The following is a 19,566-nucleotide window of genomic DNA, read 5'->3' as shown; positions in this document are numbered from 1 at the left end:
ATTTGTTAATGATAGGTGATAATTGTCTGTTAAAATTGAATGATTAGAATTTTCCGCCCTGAAACATATAATTGTATGGAATTGATTAGAATGTATAAAATCATAATCAATAAATGTGTAGTCCTAGTCAGAATTAGGGTAAAGCAATATGTCTTTATGGTATTTTAAACACAGACTGTCTGAGCTTGGTGCCGACCTGACTAGAGATTTGGGAGAGAACGGGGAGTACGTCTCAAGGACATGGTCACTCTGTCGGCTGGGTAGTGAGACAGACAGTGTGTGCATGTGTGGGCGTGAGAAGTCAGTATAAAATGAATTGATTTGTATTCTTGACTTCAGCACATTCCGTGAATTATTATTATTATTATTATTTTTTGACCTTTATTTAACTAGGCAAGTCAGTTAAGAACAAATTCTTATTTTCAATGATGGCCTAGGAACAGTGGGTTAACTGCCTGTTCAGGGGCAGAACGACAGATTTGTACCTTGTCAGCTCGGGGTTTGAACTTGCAACCTTCCGGTTACTAGTCCAATGCTCTAACCACTAGGCTACCCTGCCGCCAAAACCTTTGACTATTTAGCTGGGTCTGTTTCATTCGACCAGGATCTGACAAATTCTGGTTTGCAGACAGATTTATAATAATTAAATTGGGTGATGTACCTGGAGAACATAATTCTCTTATCAGTTAATGAAAGACATTCAATTACACTCCTCCTCCACCACCTCAACTGACAGATGCCATAATGTATTTACCCAGCCACACACACACACACCACTATGACCGCCCACCTCAAATGATGTGGACAGATGTCTTGGTATCCTTTTAGGACAAATGATAGACGAGTCATTTTTAGTCAGCAATATCACTTATTTCCCTGGTAGTTGATGTAGATGTGTGTGACTAAACTCAATGAAGACAAAAAGTCAACCTATGCCCAAGTGTTTATCTAAACGGCTGCTTATATATCTAATTAAATCCTGTGATATATCTCTATTTTTCAACAGAAAATATTATGTACATGGAATGGCATTGATGTTATATGTGTCCCCTGTTTTTTAAGCAAGTGACAAACAGCCAATAAGTTAGACCAGGGGCCAGAATTTAAATATGAACAGCCAATAAGTTAGACCAGGGGCCAGAATTTAAATATGAACAGCCAATAAGTTAGACCAGGGGCCAGAATTTAAATATGAACAGCCAATAAGTTAGACCAGGGGCCAGAATTTAAATATGAACAGCCAATAAGTTAGACCAGGGGCCAGAATTTAAATATGAACAGCCAATAAGTTAGACCAGGGGCCAGAATTTAAATATGAACAGCCAATAAGTTAGACCAGGGGCCAGAATTTAAATATGAACAGCCAATAAGTTAGACCAGGGGCCAGAATTTAAATATGAACAGCCAATAAGTTAGACCAGGGGCCAGAATTTAAATATGAACAGCCAATAAGTTAGACCAGACCAGGGACCAGAATTTAAATATGAACAGCCAATAAGTTAGACCAGGGGCCAGAATTTAAATATGAACAGCCAATAAGTTAGACCAGGGGCCAGAATTTAAATATGAACAGCCAATAAGTTAGACCAGGGGCCAGAATTTAAATATGAACAGCCAATAAGTTAGACCAAATATGAACAGCCAATAAGTTAGACCAGGGGCCAGAATTTAAATATGAACAGCCAATAAGTTAGACCAGGGGCCAGAATTTAAATATGAACAGCCTATTCAAGTCAGTTGTTGAATATATTTGTTTGAAGGAATAACCATGCCATCCCACTTCTGTGGGTTAAATCTATGTTGCTAAGAAACATGCAGATATTTAGAATCAGTGTTTGAACTCAAATCATGATGAAACCTCTTTTCTGGTTGTGAAGCAAATATGTGGCAACAGGCAATGATTAGCCAACAGGTAGAGGAGAGTAGAATGAAGAACGAGAAGGTCGGTGCGTAACCATAGTAACGGGAACATTAGTTCGTAACCTCCGTTCTAGGCCAGGGGAATCTCTCTCTCCTATGGTTCAGCAGACGTCTGCTGTAATATAACATGGCCACTTTCCCATGACTAGGAAGAAGAACCCTCACTCAGACCTCCCTCTACTTGGCTGAATTTAGACAGGCAGCCCAATTCTGACCCCCACTAATTGGTCTTTTAACCAATCACATCAAATATGTTTCAGAGCTGATCTGATTATTCAAAATATCAATAAGTAAAAAAAAAAAAGTTTAGAATTGGGCTGCTTGTCTGAACGCTGCCAAACTGTCAGACCAAATGCTAAATGTTCTGTCTTCGACTGGCACACACACACACACACACGCACAGTGCTGAAGAATCTTTCTACGCTTTGTGTAAACAAAAACGAGCGATTCAGCAAACAGCAAAGAGTAGAAAGATGTTCATCCCATCATGCCTCCATCCAGTTTCTATTGACACTGAGGGAGAGGTGGGGCAGGTGCGTCACTGCTCAGGGAGCTTTGGTTCCACTGTAGTGTCTTGTCACCCCCGAGTTCTGTCCAATCAGAAGCTAGCTCTTGGTGGGGCGTAACTTCCGGCGGAAGTACTCAGGCGCGGCCTCGACCAGCCAATCAGCATCCACCAGACACAGGTCCCTCATGTAGCACTTTGAGGTGTGCAGGAGCTCGTTGAAGACCACGTAAGCAGGCTTGGCCTGGAAGAGGACAGAGGATGGGTGGATGGCAACAGGCTGGTGGGTATCCAGGGCCGTGTAGCTGCCATCTGGCTGTAGCTCTGCAGCGTTCACAAACAGACCGTGGGCCAGGCAGCGACGCACACTCCCCGTGTCCGACCCACACGACTCCAGCTTCATGCTCAGCTGGTACACAGAGGGGAGAAGGAGAGGTCATTATGTGTGAAAAGAGATCAATCACACGGAAATATCATGGACTTGTTCAGGTGAACGATAGCCATGTTTGAATTCATCAGCCGATTAGAAGACCTAAGAGTTTAAATGTTGCAGCCAACACATTTGGAAAAATTGCAGTGTGCCGATTCCCCTCTTGCTGATGAACAGCCATGTTCGGAGAACTGGTTACTTGTGATGTTAGGGACTTGTTCTCCTTACCTTAAGGCAGATCTCTCGGAGCTGTGCACGGACCTCTCCAACCATGCTCATGTTCCTGCTGTTGACAAAGTTCTCCCGACACCACTCCTACGACACATCAGAGCCTGAAAACACCATCTAGAGACCATAACACTTCACCGATAAACACTAGGGGCTGAACATCTGGACTAAAAAACAATGGAGAAGCAAATTCCTTTATCTACCCCTTTCTCTCCCCAATTTCGTGGTTTCCAATTGGTAGTTACTGTCTTGTCTCATTGCTGCAACTCCCGTACGGACTCGGGAGAGGCGAAGGTCGAGAGCTGTGCGTCCTCCGAAACACAACCCAACCAAGTTACAACCACTGCTTCTTGACACAATGCCCACTTAACCCGGAAAACAGCCGCACCAATGTGTCGGAGGAAACACCGTACACCTGGTGACCGTGTTAGCGTGCATTGCGCCCGGCCCGCCACAGGAGTCACTAGTGCACGATGGGACAAGGACATCCCTGCCGGCCAAACCCTCCCCTAACCCGGACAACGCTGGGCCAAACCCTCCCCTAACCCGGACGACGCTGGGCCAAACCCTCCCCTAACCCGGACGACGCTGGGCCAAACCCTCCCCTAACCCGGACGACGCTGGGCCAAACCCTCCCCTAACCCGGACGACGCTGGGCCAAACCCTCCCCTAACCCGGACGACGGTGGGCCAAACCCTCCCCTAACCCGGACGACGCTGGGCCAAACCCTCCCCTAACCCGGACGACGGTGGGCCAAACCCTCCCCTAACCCGGACGACGCTGGGCCAATTGTACGCCGCCCCATGGGTCTCCCGGTCACGGCCAGCTGCGACAGAGCCTGGACTCGAACCCAGAATCTCTAGTGGCACAGCTAGCACTGTGATGCGGTGCCTTAGACCACTGCACCACTTGGGAGACCTGGAGAACTTCAGGAGACCTGGTCTGGGGACCAGACCCTACAATGTCCAGAGATATTGTACAGACTGTATGAAGACACCTAAAGGCCTCTTCGTTCTGACCCCTGACCTTGTTGGCGTTTACTTTCTTGAAGGCTCTGTAGATGTTGAGCAGGGTCAAGTGATCTCCCTCGCTGGTGGTGAACTTCTTGCGTGCGGCGAGACACTCCTCTCGGCGTGCGGGCGGGTTGTAGAGCACCGAGTCCACTGACAGCAGAGACACGATGGTCAGCACCTCCTCGGAACACTGGAAGTCTGGTGACAGCAAGATGGTCTGTAGACACACACACACACGAGAGAGAGAGAGAGACGGAACGAGAGAGACAGAACGAGAAAGACAGAGAGAGAGACAGAACGAGAAAGACAGAGAGAGACAGAACGAGAAAGACAGAGAGAGACAGAACGAGAAAGACAGAGAGAGAGACAGAAACAGAGACAGTCAGAAAGAATGTTTTAATCCAGTATTTATTGTCATGGCTCCTTATAAACAAAGGAAAGGGGGATGCCTAGTCAGTTGCACAACTGAAGGCTCATTTCCTGTGTGTCTATCTTACCTTGGCATAGCGTGGCTCCAGGGGGAAGCTGGCCATCTTCTTGCCCAAAGGAGTGAGGGTGACCTGCTCACCTTTCCTCCCTACAGCCCCGAGCAGATCCAGCTGCTCCACAGCCGAACGCATCGCCTCTGAACAGTCACATGACATTATTACAACCATCTCTGACCAGTCACATGACATTATTACAACCATCTCTGACCAGTCACATGACATTATTACAACCATCTCTGACCAGTCACATGACATTATTACAACCATCTCTGACCAGTCACATGCCATTATTACAACCATCTCTGACCAGTCACATGCCATTATTACAACCATCTCTGACCAGTCACATGCCATTATTACAACCATCTCTGACCAGTCACATGACATTATTACAACCATCTCTGACCAGTCACATGACATTATTACAACCATCTCTGACCAGTCACATGACATTATTACAACCATCTCTGACCAGTCACATGACATTATTACAACCATCTCTGACCAGTCACATGACATTATTACAACCATCTCTGACCAGTCACATGACATTATTACAACCATCTCTGACCAGTCACATGACATTATTACAACCATCTCTGACCAGTCACATGACATTATTACAACCATCTCTGACCAGTCACATGACATTATTACAACCATCTCTGACCAGTCACATGACATTATTACAATCATCTCTGACCAGTCACATGACATTATTACAATCATCTCTGACCAGTCACATCACACCCACAACATTACAACCATCTCTGACCAGTCACATCACACCCACAACATTACAACCATCTCTGACCAGTCACATCACACCCACAACATTACAACCATCTCTGACCAGTCACATCACACCCACAACATTACATTCTGACCAAACACAACAACACGAAACAAAACTGCAACACAACTAACTCTTATCTGAGCCTACAACGCAGTGGATGAATACCATCTTTTAATGGATTCTACCATGTCTGATGACTTCATCGTCACAGTGAAGACACGCTGCTTACCAGGAGAAGGCTTAGACATGAAGTCAAAGTTCATCACGTCAGGGATCCCCAGAGCCAGAAGCTGTAGCATGACACTGGCCAGGTTACACCTGCAGAGAGAACACAAGAGCAGAACAGTCCATCATATCGACAGAGACATGTTTCAATTGATACTGCAGCAACAACCGGGTCGTGTTCATTAGAGCACACTGTAGCAAAAACCTTTCGCAACGGAGATTTTAAAAAAATTAAAAATTAAACAAGCATTTCTTATTGGACATGTTGAGATAGTACTACTCTGGTTGGCATCTATTGAAAAGAGTTCTGTTCTCTTCCAACAGGTCAACAGTAACAACACTTGCTTTGGTTGCTCATATACATTTGTCCACCTGATCCAACTCCAGCCATGCTGGTCCAACCTCCATCACAGGCATGGGGATCTAACTCTGTGTGTGTGTGTGTGTGTGTGTCTGTGTCTGTGTGTGTGTGTCTCTGTGTGTGTGTGTCTGTGTCTGTGTGTTTCCTACCTTTGTATCTCAGGCACAGTCATGGGGATGAGGTTGTCAAACTCATCCTCGGTGTAGAGACGGTAGACAGAGCCGGCGTCCTCTCTGCCAGCCCTGCCCGCCCTCTGCCACGCCTGGGCTTTAGATACCCGCTGTACTGCCAACACCTCCAGACCGCTCTCTGAGGGGCGGATACAAGGTACATCACAATGGAAATACATCTCTGAGGGGCGGATACAAGGTACATCACAATGGAAATACATCTCTGAGGGGCGGATACAAGGTACATCACAATGGAAATACATCACAATGGAAATACATCTCTGATGAGGGGCGGATACAAGGTACATCACAATGGAAATACATCTCTGAGGAAATACATCTCTGAGGCGGATACAAGGTACATCACAATGGAAATACATCTCTGATATACAAGGTACATCACAATGGAAATACATCTCTGAGGGGCGGATACAAGGTACATCACAATGGAAATACATCTCTGAGGGGCGGATACAAGGTACATCACAATGGAAATACATCTCTGAGGGGCGGATACAAGGTACATCACAATGGAAATACATCTCTGAGGGGCGGATACAAGGTACATCACAATGGAAATACATCTCTGAGGGGCGGATACAAGGTACATCACAATGGAAATACATCTCTGAGGGGCGGATACAAGGTACATCACAATGGAAATACAATGGAAATACTCTGAGGCGGATACAAGGTACATCACAATGGAAATACATCTCTGAGGGGCGGATACAAGGTACATCACAATGGAAATACATCTCTGAGGGGCGGATACAAGGTACATCACAATGGAAATACATCTCTGAGGGGCGGATACAAGGTACATCACAATGGAAATACATCTCTGAGGGGCGGATACAAGGTACATCACAATCACTCTGAATGGAAATAAATACATCTCTGAGGGGCGGATACAAGGTACATCACAATGGAAATATCTGAGGGGCGGATATACATCACAATGGAAATACATCTCTGAGGGCGGATACAAGGTACATCACAATGGAAATACATCTCTGAGGGGCGGATACAAGGTACATCACAATGAAATACATCTCTGAGGTACAAGGTACATCACAATGGAAATACATCTCTGAGGGGCGGATACAAGGTACATCACAATGGAAATACATCTCTGAGGGGCGGATACAAGGTACATCACAATGGAAATACATCTCTGAGGGGCGGATACAAGGTACATCACAATGGAAATACATCTCTGAGGGGCGGATACAAGGTACATCACAATGGAAATACATCTCTGAGGGGCGGATACAAGGTACATCACAATGGAAATACATCTCTGAGGGGCGGATACAAGGTACATCACAATGGAAATACATCTCTGAGGGGCGGATACAAGGTACATCACAATGGAAATACATCTCTGAGGGGCGGATACAAGGTACATCACAATGGAAATACATCTCTGAGGGGCGGATACAAGGTACATCACAATGGAAATACATCTCTGAGGGGCGGATACAAGGTACATCACAATGGAAATACATCTCTGAGGGGGTACATCACAATGATACATCTCTGAGGTACATCACAATGGAAATACATCTCTGAGGCGGATACAAGGTACATCACAATGGAAATACATCTCTGAGGGATACAAGGTACGGATACAAGGTACATCACAATGGAAATACATCTCTGAGGGGCGGATACAAGGTACATCACAATGGAAATACATCTCTGAGGGGCGGATACAAGGTACATCACAATGGAAATACATCTCTGAGGGGCGGATACAAGGTACATCACAATGGAAATACATCTCTGAGGGGCGGATACAAGGTACATCACAATGGAAATACATCTCTGAGGGGCGGATACAAGGTACATCACAATGGAAATACATCTCTTTTTTCATTTTTTTTTTAATCTTCAATCATAAAAAAAAAATGTTTTAATATGTGTGTGTATTGTTTTTTTCCCCCAAAAAAGTTAATATTAATTATCAGATCAAATGAATTCATCCATTCACACCAGGGCTACAGAACTGAGTGCCTGACAAGTAGAGAAACAGATAGGAAGTGAGGTGAAACAGCTTTGTGTTCTGTCACAATGTGAAGTCTCACCTGGGTTGAAGCGTTTTGCTTTCACCATGCCTGTGTCAATGACGTATTTGATCCCCGAGATGGTGATCGACGTCTCTGCAATGTTGGTTGACAGGATTACCTTCCTACAACCCTGGCAAAACAAAGCAAAAACACAAGAGGACAATAGATACAAGTTCAACTGTCCAGTATTTCCAGATTACTATGAAATAATGATTTACAATATGAGTGAAATAGTTTTCCTTCCAGATTTTTTTCATTTTTTAAAATCCCCCTCTAATTTAGGCCACAAGTACGAGAACTGGATGAGTCAATAACATTATTCAGGTAGGAGTTAACCTCTTAAGTCGACCCTCTACTTTTTTGAACATTCTGTTAAAAATCGCGCAACATTTCAGCACCCTGCTACTCATGCCAGGAATATAGTATATGCATTTGCTTAGTCTGTGTGGATAGAAAACACTCAGACGTTTAAAAAACTGGTTAAATCACTGCTGTGGCTTTACCAGAACGGCATTTACATCGAAAAGCACAGGAAAAACTGATCACTGAAAATGGGAAAATATATCCATGCGCCACTTGAACCCATTGATAAAGGTGAACCACAATTAATTGACTGAGGTTGCAGTACCTACAGCTTCCACACGGTGTCTAGAGTCTTGTCATTTCCCTTCAAGTTTTTTCTTGGTCAAACACATGCAGGACACCGTATCTCCTCCGGTCTAGGACCGGATATTTTCGTTGAGTTTCTAGCCGGACATTTTTCCAGACGGACAGCTAATGATCTTTACATCGCCTCCTGATGAATTTTATCGCTTATTAACGTTTACTAATACCTAAAGTTGCATTACAAACGTATTTCGAAGTGTTTTGTGAAAGTTTATCGTCGACTTTTGAATTTAAAAAAATGACGTTACGTTTTGAAACAATGTTTTTTCGTTTATCACACAGTCTACATATAACGATATCTAGGCTTTATATGGACCGATTTAATCGAAATAAAGACCCAAATAGTGTTTATGGGACATCTAGGAGTGCCAACAAAGAAGATGGTGAAAGGTAATGAATGTTTTCTATTTTATTGTGCGGTTTGTGTAAATACATCTCTGCCATTTTTCAAATGCTAATTATTTTGTTTACGTCCCGTGGGTCTTTTGGGGTGTTGCATGCTATCAGATAATAGCTTCTCATGCTTTCGCCGAAAATCATTTTAAAAATCTGACTTGTTGCCTGGATTCACAACGAGTGTAGCTTTAATTCGATACCCTGCATGTGTATTTTAATGAACTTTTGAGTTTTAACTAATACTATTAGCATTTAGCGTAGCGCATTTGCATTTCCAGAGCTCTAGTTGGGACGCAAGCGTCCCGAGTAGAAGCAACAGGTTAACAGAATATTCACTTTTAAAACAGATCGTCACTGGACGGTGACTTCAATATGAAGCCTTAGTTGCTCGAGGAGACCATGCATCAAAAATAAATGATTGCAGGATATTGTACCGGGACCTCTAAGGGGGGGTGTAGGTGTATCCTACCTTAGGGGCAGGCTGAAAGACCCTGAGCTGCTGAGCAGGGGGTAGGGAGGCGTACAGAGGGATGACAGTCATGGGACCACAGCTGTCAGGTAGGTGCTTGGCGATGTCACGGCAGGTACGAGCCAGCGCCTCTATCTCCTCCTGTCCTGTCATGAACACCAGGATGTCATGTGACGCAGGGGCTTCCTGTTCAGGACGGACGCATCACAACCACAATCTTGTCTGTCATCATATGTTGATTTGGAATCGTGTCCAACTTGTGTTTTTCAGGAAGGTATTATTCATGTTATGAGGTTAAGATATACACAGACCCCATACACCGCCTGCTACATTAGGTTAGATACACACAGACCCCAGACACCGCCTGCTACGTTAGGTTAGATACACACAGACCCCATACACCGCCTGCTACGTTAGTTTAGATATACACAGACCCCATACACCGCCTGCTACGTTAGGTTGGATATACACAGACCCCATACACCGCCTGCTACGTTAGTTTAGATATACACAGACCCCATACACCGCCTGCTACGTTAGTTTATATATACACAGACCCCATACACCGCCTGCTACGTTAGGTTAGATACACACAGACCCCATACACCGCCTGCTACGTTAGTTTAGATATACAGACCCCATACACCGCCTGCTACGTTAGGTTAGATATACAAAGACCCCATACAACGCCTGCTACGTTAGGTTAGATATACACAGACCCCATACACCGCCTGCTACGTTAGATACACACAGACCCCATACACCGCCTGCTACGTTAGTTTAGATATACATAGACCCCATACACCGCCTGCTCTGTTAGGTTAGATATACACAGACCCCATACACCGCCTGCTACGTTAGGTTAGATACACAGACCCCATACACCGCCTGCTACGTTAGGTTAGATACACACAGACCCCATACACCGCCTGCTACGTTAGTTTAGATATACACAGACACCATACACCGCCTGCTACGTTAGGTTAGATATACACAGACCCCATACACCGCCTGCTACGTTAGGTTAGATACACACAGACCCCATACACCGCCTGCTACGTTAGGTTAGATACACACAGACCCCATACATTGCCTGCTACGTTAGTTTAGATATACACAGACCCCATACACCGCCTGCTACGTTAGTTTAGATATACACAGACCCCATACACCGCCTGCTACGTTAGGTTATATATTCACTGACACCATACACCGCCTGCTGCAGTAGTTTTCATGAAGCAAATATTAAACCTAGTTCACCTCACAAACGTGGTAATTAACTGCAATGCCCATAATTGGCCATTGACCTGTTTCTTTTCCCGGCAGGAACAGAGATGGATACACTTTAACGTCTGCTCCGTTAAGTCACATGTCCATACCTGATGGATCTGGAAGACTGAGACCAGTGCAGCCTGCAGGTAGTCCGACTGGGGCTGCTTGGTGTAGTACATCTGGATGGGGTGCTGCCTGCCCTCCAGGTACAGCACAGGGGACTTGTTGAAGTACTGAGAGAACAGGTCCACATCCATGGTGGCTGACATCACAATCACCTACAACGGTACATTGAAGAGGCAATATACCAGATTTATTTATAAAAAATATAAAAAATTAACACCCGTCTTGAAGTGGTCTTGGGAGAGTACGTTTGACTTTTTACATTGGGTGCTTTGACAATGGAACACCAGATCTCTCACACACACACACATATATATATATATGTAGCCTACAGTTAGTGGCCTAGCCTGGAATTCAAAGTGATATGTTCTGTTTCACCATTGTTTCAGATCGTATCACTTTTTAGATTCCAGGCTACTGAGGGCTAGCAATGACCTACCTTGAGGGGGACCTTGTTCTGTTCTCTGCGTTTGCGCTGGGCAGCCTTCACCACTCCGAAAAGCACGTCGGTGTGCACAGTGCGCTCGTGGGCCTCATCCAGCACCACCACAGTGTAGCGTAGCAATAAGGGGTCTCCTATGGCCTCACGCAGGAGCATACCATCTGTCATGAACTTCAGCTTCGTCTCCGAGGAGGTGACATCCTCAAATCGCACCGTGTAGCCGACCTGAAAAGGAGGATTTCCCCCTGATTTGATTGGTTGGTTTCAGTCCACATACAGCCCAGCGTTAGAGAGTTTACAAGACTGACGTTTTGTACAAGACTTATAAAACTACAAGACCAGGATTGTCGTTAGGTACATGCAGCCACTGATAATGATGATGATGAGGTAACAACCACCACATTGCTACTGAATGAAGTACAAAAACACGTGTTCTACTAGAGTTTGACCACCACAGATTGTAAAAAAACAACAAAAACTGTTTTTACGCACCAGCTTCCCCAGCTGAGTTCTCTTCTCCTCTGCTACCCTCGTTGCCAGGGAGATAGCTGCCACTCGGCGGGGCTGTGTCACAGCGACGATGCCCTGTCGCGCGATGCCAGCTTCATACAGGTACTGAGGAATCTGGGTGGTCTTCCCAGAACCCGTCTCACCTGAGGGACAGGGCATCGGGAAGACACAATGGTTTGGGTCAGCCAATGTTACAATAGTTGAAGGCAAAATCTACAGTCATCAAAAAGAAAGGAGGATCAAGGCCTCTTCATATAATTAATTAAAATGCCTTTATTAGTACGGCATGTTCAATAGAAACAAAGTTTTTTAAAACCGATGCGTTTCGGCTGCATGGCCTTCGTCAGGGAGTAAAATCTACAGTATATGATGATTGCAACCACATGAACAATCAACACTGGTACTCAGATGAACAAGGAGGAATTTTTCAATAAAAAGAAATACAACATTTTAAAAAATATACAGTGCCTTGCGAAAGTATTCGGCCCCCTTGAACTTTGCGACCTTTTGCCACATTTCAGGCTTCAAACATAAAGATATAAAACTGTATTTTTTTGTGAAGAATCAACAACAAGTGGGACACAATCATGAAGTGGAACGACATTTATTGGATATTTCAAACTTTTTTAACAAATCAAAAACTGAAAAATTGGGCGTGCAAAATTATTATTAAATTATTATTAGTTCCTAGGCCGTCACTGTAAATAAGAATTAGTTCTTAACCGACTTGCCTAATTAAATAAAAAGTTAAAAAATAAATGTAAAATCGTATAATAATAACACCGTGGCTATATACACAGGGTAAGTACCGAGTCGACGTGAGGTAATTGAGGTAGATAAGTTAAATGCGGTGAACTTGCCAGTTTTAGCTGCAATAACTCCAACCAAACGCCAAAACATCTCCATTGGAATTAGGACTTTGACTAGATCTTTCCAAAACGCCAAAACATCTCCATTGGAATTAGGACTTTGACTAGATCTTTCCAAAACATCTCCATTGGAATTAGGACTTTGACTAGATCTTTCCAAAACATCTCCATTGGAATTTGACTAGATCTTTCCAAAACGCCAAAACATCTCCATTGGAATTAGGACTTTGACTAGATCTTTCCAAAACATCTCCATTGGAATTAGGACTTTGACTAGATCTTTCCAAAACATCTCCATTGGAATTAGGACTTTGGCTAGATCTTTCCAAAACATCTCCATTGGAATTAGGACTTTGACTAGATCTTTCCAAAACATCTCCATTGGAATTAGGACTTTGACTAGATCTTTCCAAAACATCTCCATTGGAATTAGGACTTTGACTAGATCTTTCCAAAACATCTCCATTGGAATTAGGACTTGGACTAGATCTTTCCAAAACATCTCCATTGGAATTAGGACTTTGACTAGATCTTTCCAAAACGTCAAACGTGTTGCTTTTGTTTAGCCATTTTTATGTTAAGACTTGATTGTGTGTTTTTTGATCATTGTCTTGCTGCACGACCCAGCTTCAGCCTGACAAAAGGTGCTTCAACAAAGTAAAAGGTCTGAATACTTATCATTCTAAAAACCCGTTTCTCTGTTTTGTCATTATGTTGTCTGTAGAAAACAATTGAATCCATTTTAGAATAAGGCTGTAACATAAACGTGGAAACAGTCAAGGGGTCTGAATAGTTATAGTTATGTATATATAATACTTTCAGAAGGCGATGTATATCATTGGGGTGGAAACTGTTCAGGGTAGAGGTTGACCAATTAGAATTTTTCAACGCCGATACCGATTAATTGGCCGATACATACATATATATAGATTAATAGATTAATTGGCCGATATATATATATATAATTACTGACAATTACAACAATACTTAATGAACACTGTTTTTCCCACCTTTAACCAGGTCAGTTGAGAACAATAAATAGGCCATGGCGGCGAAGTAATTACAATAGAGCATTAATACTGGAGTGGTAGATGTGCAGAAGATGAATATGAAGCGAGGGCCAGCCAACGAGAGCGTACAGGTCGCAGTGGTGGATAGTATATGGGGCTTTGGTGACAAAACGGATGGCATTGTGATAGACTGCATCCAATCTGTTGAGTAAAGTATCGGAGGCTATTTTGTAAGTGACATCGCCGAAGTCGAGGATCGGTAGGATGGTCAGTTTTACGAGGGTACGTTTGGCAGCATGAGTGAAGGATGCGTCGTTGCGAAATAGGAAGCTGATTCTAGATTTAATTTTGGATTGAAGATGCTTAATGTGGGTCTGGAAGGAGAGTTTACAATCTAACCAGACACCTAGGTATTTGTAGTTGTCCACATATTCTAAGTCTGAGCCATTTCTTTCAGTGAAATACAGAACCATTGTGTATTTTATCAAACGGTTGGCAACCCTAAATATTGCTGTTACATTGCACAACCTTCAATGTTATGTCATAATTACGTAAAATTCTGGCAAATTCATTACTGTATTTGTTAGGAGAAATGGTCTTCACACAGTTCGCAACGAGCCAGACGGCCCAAACTGCTGCATATACCCTGACTCTGCTGACACGGAACGCAAGAGAAGTGACACAATTTCAGGCACCGCATTGATTATATGCAATGCAGGACAAGCTAGTTGAACTAGTACCGTAATTTCCGGACTATAAGCCGCTACTTTATTCACACACTTTGAACCTCGCGGTTTATACAATGACGCGGCTAATTTATGGATTTTTCCCGCTTTCACAAGATTCATGCCGCCAAAAAACTGAGCACCGTCACATAATGTGTAGTAAATCGAGCGCGCTCAAACTTCCCATCATTCTGATTACGGTAGTAATTTTGTCACCCTCATCATGGCAAAGACACGGAGAAATGCATATGATGCAGCTTTCAAGTTGAAGGCGATAAATCTGGCTGTTGGAAAAGGAAATAGAGCTGCTGCACGGGAGCTTGGCCTTAATGAGTCGATGATAAGACGTTGGAAACAGCAGCGTGAAGAACTGACTCAGTGCAGAAAGACAACAAAAGCTTTCAGAGGGAAGAAAAGCAGATGGCCCAAAGTATTTGCAGCCACTCGACATCAGTGTAAATCGTGCATTTAAGGTGGCGCTCCTTGTTCAGTGGGAGGCGTGGATGACAAGTGGGGAGAAATCCTTCACTAAAACGGGCCGCAGGCGAAGAGCAACTTATGGTCAAGTCTGCCAGTGGGTCCTGACAGCGTGGAGCTGTCAAAAAATCCACTATCATCAACGGGTTTCGAAAGGCTGGACTGCTGTGTGTTGAAGGGGCAGCATGAGCTCAGCGGGGTATTTGCCTCCGGATGAAAGTGACGAGAGCGACAATGAAAACAATCCAACATCGGATGAAGCAATTCTGAGGCTATTCAACTCCGACACCGAAGGAGATGACTTCAGTGGTTTCAGTGCACAGGAGGAGGAAGATAGTGACCAATGACTTTCTTGGTAGGCTACCGTTTTAAATTTTGTTACAAGTCGTGTTTCGTTTAAAGGCTGTGTAAAGTTCATTTGTTTCAATGTACCGGTAGGCACCTGCGGTTTATAGACATGTGCGGCTTATTTATGTACAAAATACACATTTTTTAAATAATTCAGTGGGTGCGGTTTATATTCAGGTGTGCTTAATAGTCCAGCAATTACGGTAATATCATCAACCATGTGTAGTTAACCCGTGATTATGTTAAGATTGATTGTTTTTTTTATATAAGATAAGTTTAATGCTAGCTAGAAACGTATCATGGCTTCTTGCCAGTCTCCTCATGGATTGCAATATAAATCGGCGTCCAAAAATTCAGATTGTTACGAAATCTTGAAAATCTGCCCTAATTAAATCAGCCAATCAGTCGACCTCTAGTTCAGGTTCCAGACTTGGTGCGTCGGTACCACTTGCCGTGCAGTAGCAGAGAAAACAGTCTATGAATTGGGAGGCTGGAGTCTTTGACAATTTTTAGGGCCTTCCTCTGACACCGCCTGGTATATAGGATCTGGATGGCAGGGTGCTCGGCCCCAGTGATGTACTGGGCCTTGCGCACTACCCCCTGTAGCACCGTGTGGTCGGACGCCAAGCAGTTGCCGTACCAAGCAGTGATGCAGCCAGTCAAGATTCTCTCAACGGTGCAGCTGTAGACCTTTTCTGAGGATCTCAGGGCCCATACTGAATCTTTTCAGCCTCATGAGAGGGAAGAAGCATTGTCGTCGTGCCTTCATGACTACTGTTAGTGTGTGTGGACCATGATAATTCCTTAGTGATGTGGACATGGAGGAACTTGAAACTCTCAACCTGCTCCACTAGAGCCCCGGGAACACTTTTGGGGTAAACATTTATTGCAAAACGTTTTGCTACGATATGCGACTAATGAATACACACCTGCTGTACCACTGACAGCTGGCCATTAAGATCACTAGCTATTTATCAGTCATGATTTGACTTTACATTTTTTCAAGTACCCAGATGTCTTGAACGCACCATGGAGGTCAAATCATAACGACAATGATCTCGGGTCGAAAATTCGGAGCTCTAGAAAGATGCCCGAGTTTCAGACTTGGAATTCCGAGTTGGACGACTGTTTAAAACGATTTTTCCCCTCAGTCGGAGCTTGTTTTTTGGGGGAAATTTCCGAGTTCACCGATGTTTTGACTGCGGCATCTGGCTCATGCTCAGGAAACGTAATTACACCAATAACGCAATTAACTAGGGATGCACAATATATCGATGAACATATCGGAAGCCGCCGATATTAGCTAAAAATGCCAACATCGGTAACGGCCAGATTTCTAGTTTAACGCTGACGTGAAAAAACTATGTCAAAGCTGACATGCATACCTATATAACGTAGTAATGACGTGCATACCTATATAACGTAGTAATGACGTGCATACCTATATAACGTAGTAATGACGTCACGTACAATGTGGCACTACACGTGCAACACAGCATTCAACGCGACAACTCGGCAAAAATGCATTAACGGCAAGATAATGGATTTCATTGCCCTTGACAATCAATCGTTCTCTGTCGTGGGTGATGTTGGCTTTCGCAGACTGATCGAGCACAGTCACACACTACCAAGTGCACTATTTTTCAGATGTTGCCCTACCGGACTTAAAAACTTGTGCCACTTAAAACAGTAATAGCGTCACTGCTGACATTTGGACCAGCGATGTCGGCCCCATGAGCATGCTGAGTCTGACAGCACAGTGGGTCGTCAAGGATTTCATACTGAGGAAAGTCGTATTGCCTGCTCATGATTGTGCCATTTGTCATACTGCTGCTGCCATTTCAATGGCATTTGAGAACATGTTTGAAACATGAACACACTAGGTAGGTCCATTCAAACAACTGACTGAAGAAACAAGCTCAATTGCTCCTGCAGCACATGAGACACACGAGACACACAAGCGATTCGGTGGCATTCTCTCTTTACTGTGTCACCGCCATACTCAAGGCTATGTACATGTACCATTACTTCGATGCAGACAAGAAACAGAAAACCTGTTTCTGAAATGTTACCGACACAGCTGGACAAGATGGAAACGGACAGTGCGCACAGAGGAAGAGAAGCCACAGACAGACAGAGCTGAAACCTCACTGCTTGACATGCATGATGAAATCCTGGTTGAGAATGGAACGACTGAACAACGAAACAGCACAGCAAGTAAGTGAAAGAAATAGGTTTTGATTATGTTTTACTGGTAATGGGGACATAGGTAAAAAATCTCGGAGCATCACTACAATTAACTTTCAACCGATGCAAAACACGCCTACCTAGTCGCCGGGCCAGATTAATCGAATCCCCTCCACGAGACAAAGTCAGATTCTTTGTGTATGAGCCATTTTGGCCTACTTACGTGGTTGTTGTTGTTTTGTAGTTTGTCGGTCTTTGTATATACACTAAACGTGTAGCTATATCGCCACAGGTGACCGGGAAATAGCCTATGGCGGTAGAGGTATGGAAAGCATACGGGTTGGAACTATTACATCTGCCTGTATGGAATTCTAGCTGTATTGCCAAAATATCCAACCGAAGATCTGCGTCAGGAAACCTGTTGTTTGGCAAGCGTTTATGAACATTTGCAATCCCACCTGTGTTGTGCTACAGTGGCTATTGCATTACCTTTTGACTAGGTTAAGCCAACTTACCTATCAATACAGCATTATGAAGCTGTCTAAGCTGGTTAATGAGTTGAGACTTCGCCTGGTAAATGGGAAGATTTTTCCTTTGCACGTCTATTGGTACCGATGCATTTTCCTTTCTAGGTAGCAGCATCCCAGGCTTCTTGTCGAGACGGAAAAAAGGAGACCCCGGCTTAAATTTCTTCGCCGGAGGATGATCGGGGTTGTGGGGCATGGTCTAGAGAGAACCGCTTTACAAAGCAAAAACTTAAGGCTTGTTCAAAATGAAATGGAAATATATATTGTATGGATAAATACAGCCAAGCTACACTGCGGTTGTTTACCTCATCGACACAGCTAAATCCTTCCCACGTGGTAAGTTCCGTCGCAGGAGTTTGACGTCATATACCCCCCTAACGGTGAGACTGTGCTATGGTAAAACAGGCCTACACGCGTCACCTCACCTTCAACATGGGAACCTAAAATCCAAAGAAGTTAGTCAAGATATAAAGATTTTAAAAAACAAAAAAAAACATATGGTGCTCTATCTTTATATCTTGACCGTAAAATAAGCAAGGAGATAGACCAGATGCTTTTCAACTTTCTTTGGAGAAACCGTACCCATTACATTAGGAAAACTGTTGAAAATGAACAATTGAGAATGGTGGACTGAATTTTTTTGGATTTTACTACTTGAAATAATACTTTTAAGATCAATTGGATAAAACAATTCCTAAGAAGACCCACTTCTATCTGGAATTTTATTCCTCATCATGTCTTCTCTACTTTTGGTGGCCTTAACTTCATGTTGTTTTGCAATTATAATATTGACAAAGTTCCAGTGAAACTTTCTGCTTTTCATCGGCAGGTTTTCTTGTCATGGTCCTTAATTTATAAACACAATTTTTCTATGTATGCTTGTGTTCCCTCATGTGCTTTATGTATTGATTTGATATGAATAAAATAAAAAAATAAAAATTTAAAAATCCAAAGAAGTATCACAGATAGAATAATGAGCCAGATATTTCACCGGATATGTAAATGTGAAGCACCTGGTTGGTGGACGGCAGTGGGAGAACATGGAGCTAGATGGATTTTGGCCGACATTCTGCTCATTTTGCAGTCAAAAATACTTTACCCTTTGCCAAATTAGTGTTGTTTAGAAGGAGTGCAAGGGCAAATTGAGTTGTTTAGAAGGAGTGCAAGGGCAAATTGAGTTGTTTAGAAGGAGTGCAAGGGCAAATTGAGTTGTTTAGAAGGAGTGCAAGGGCAAATCGAGTTGTTTAGAAGGAGTGCAAGGGCAAATCGAGTTGTTTTAAAATGTAACCTTTATTTAATCTAGGCAAGTCAGTTAAGAACAACTTCTTATTTACAGT

General features: G+C 43.5%; 1 protein-coding gene across 2 annotated transcripts; it reads right to left on the bottom strand.

Annotated features, from left to right (window-relative positions):
- Nucleotides 1–1,635: 1,635 nt before the first annotated feature.
- On the bottom strand, nt 1,636–18,574 carry dhx33 (DEAH (Asp-Glu-Ala-His) box polypeptide 33). Of its 2 annotated transcripts, XM_029648974.2 has the most exons (12): nt 18,218–18,574; nt 12,069–12,229; nt 11,574–11,801; nt 11,119–11,289; nt 9,740–9,925; nt 8,227–8,338; nt 6,116–6,275; nt 5,610–5,698; nt 4,594–4,721; nt 4,110–4,313; nt 3,084–3,170; nt 1,636–2,834 (listed from the first exon to the last, which is right to left on the bottom strand). In XM_029648974.2, the coding sequence occupies exons 1-12, from the start codon at nt 18,423–18,425 to the stop codon at nt 2,526–2,528; spliced, it is 2,043 nt and encodes a 680-aa protein (XP_029504834.1). In that variant the 5' UTR covers nt 18,426–18,574; the 3' UTR covers nt 1,636–2,525. The 2 variants fall into 2 exon arrangements, with proteins under 2 accessions (XP_029504834.1, XP_029504836.1); XM_029648976.2 differs by lacking the exon at nt 18,218–18,574 and having other exon boundaries at nt 11,574–11,821; nt 12,069–12,150.
- Nucleotides 18,575–19,566: the final 992 nt, after the last annotated feature.

The sequence above is a fragment of the Oncorhynchus nerka genome, linkage group LG10 (genome assembly GCF_034236695.1).
Source record: "Oncorhynchus nerka isolate Pitt River linkage group LG10, Oner_Uvic_2.0, whole genome shotgun sequence".
Classification (NCBI taxonomy): domain Eukaryota; kingdom Metazoa; phylum Chordata; class Actinopteri; order Salmoniformes; family Salmonidae; genus Oncorhynchus; species Oncorhynchus nerka.
This window is presented reverse-complemented; position numbering and strand designations above follow the sequence as displayed.

What these genes read in the sequence shown, in the direction of transcription:
- dhx33 (XM_029648974.2), bottom strand. Translation starts at nt 18,425, where the DNA reads ATGCCCCACAACCCCGATCATCCTCCGGCGAAGAAATTTAAGCCGGGG. An exon ending in TCTTTCAGCCTGCCCCTAAG is followed by an intron (nt 8,339 to 9,739) that starts GTAGGATACACC and finishes TTGTTTTGCCAG; the next exon opens with GGTTGTAGGAAGGTAATCCT. An exon ending in TCCGAGAGATCTGCCTTAAG is followed by an intron (nt 2,835 to 3,083) that starts GTAAGGAGAACA and finishes TCTGTGTACCAG; the next exon opens with CTGAGCATGAAGCTGGAGTC.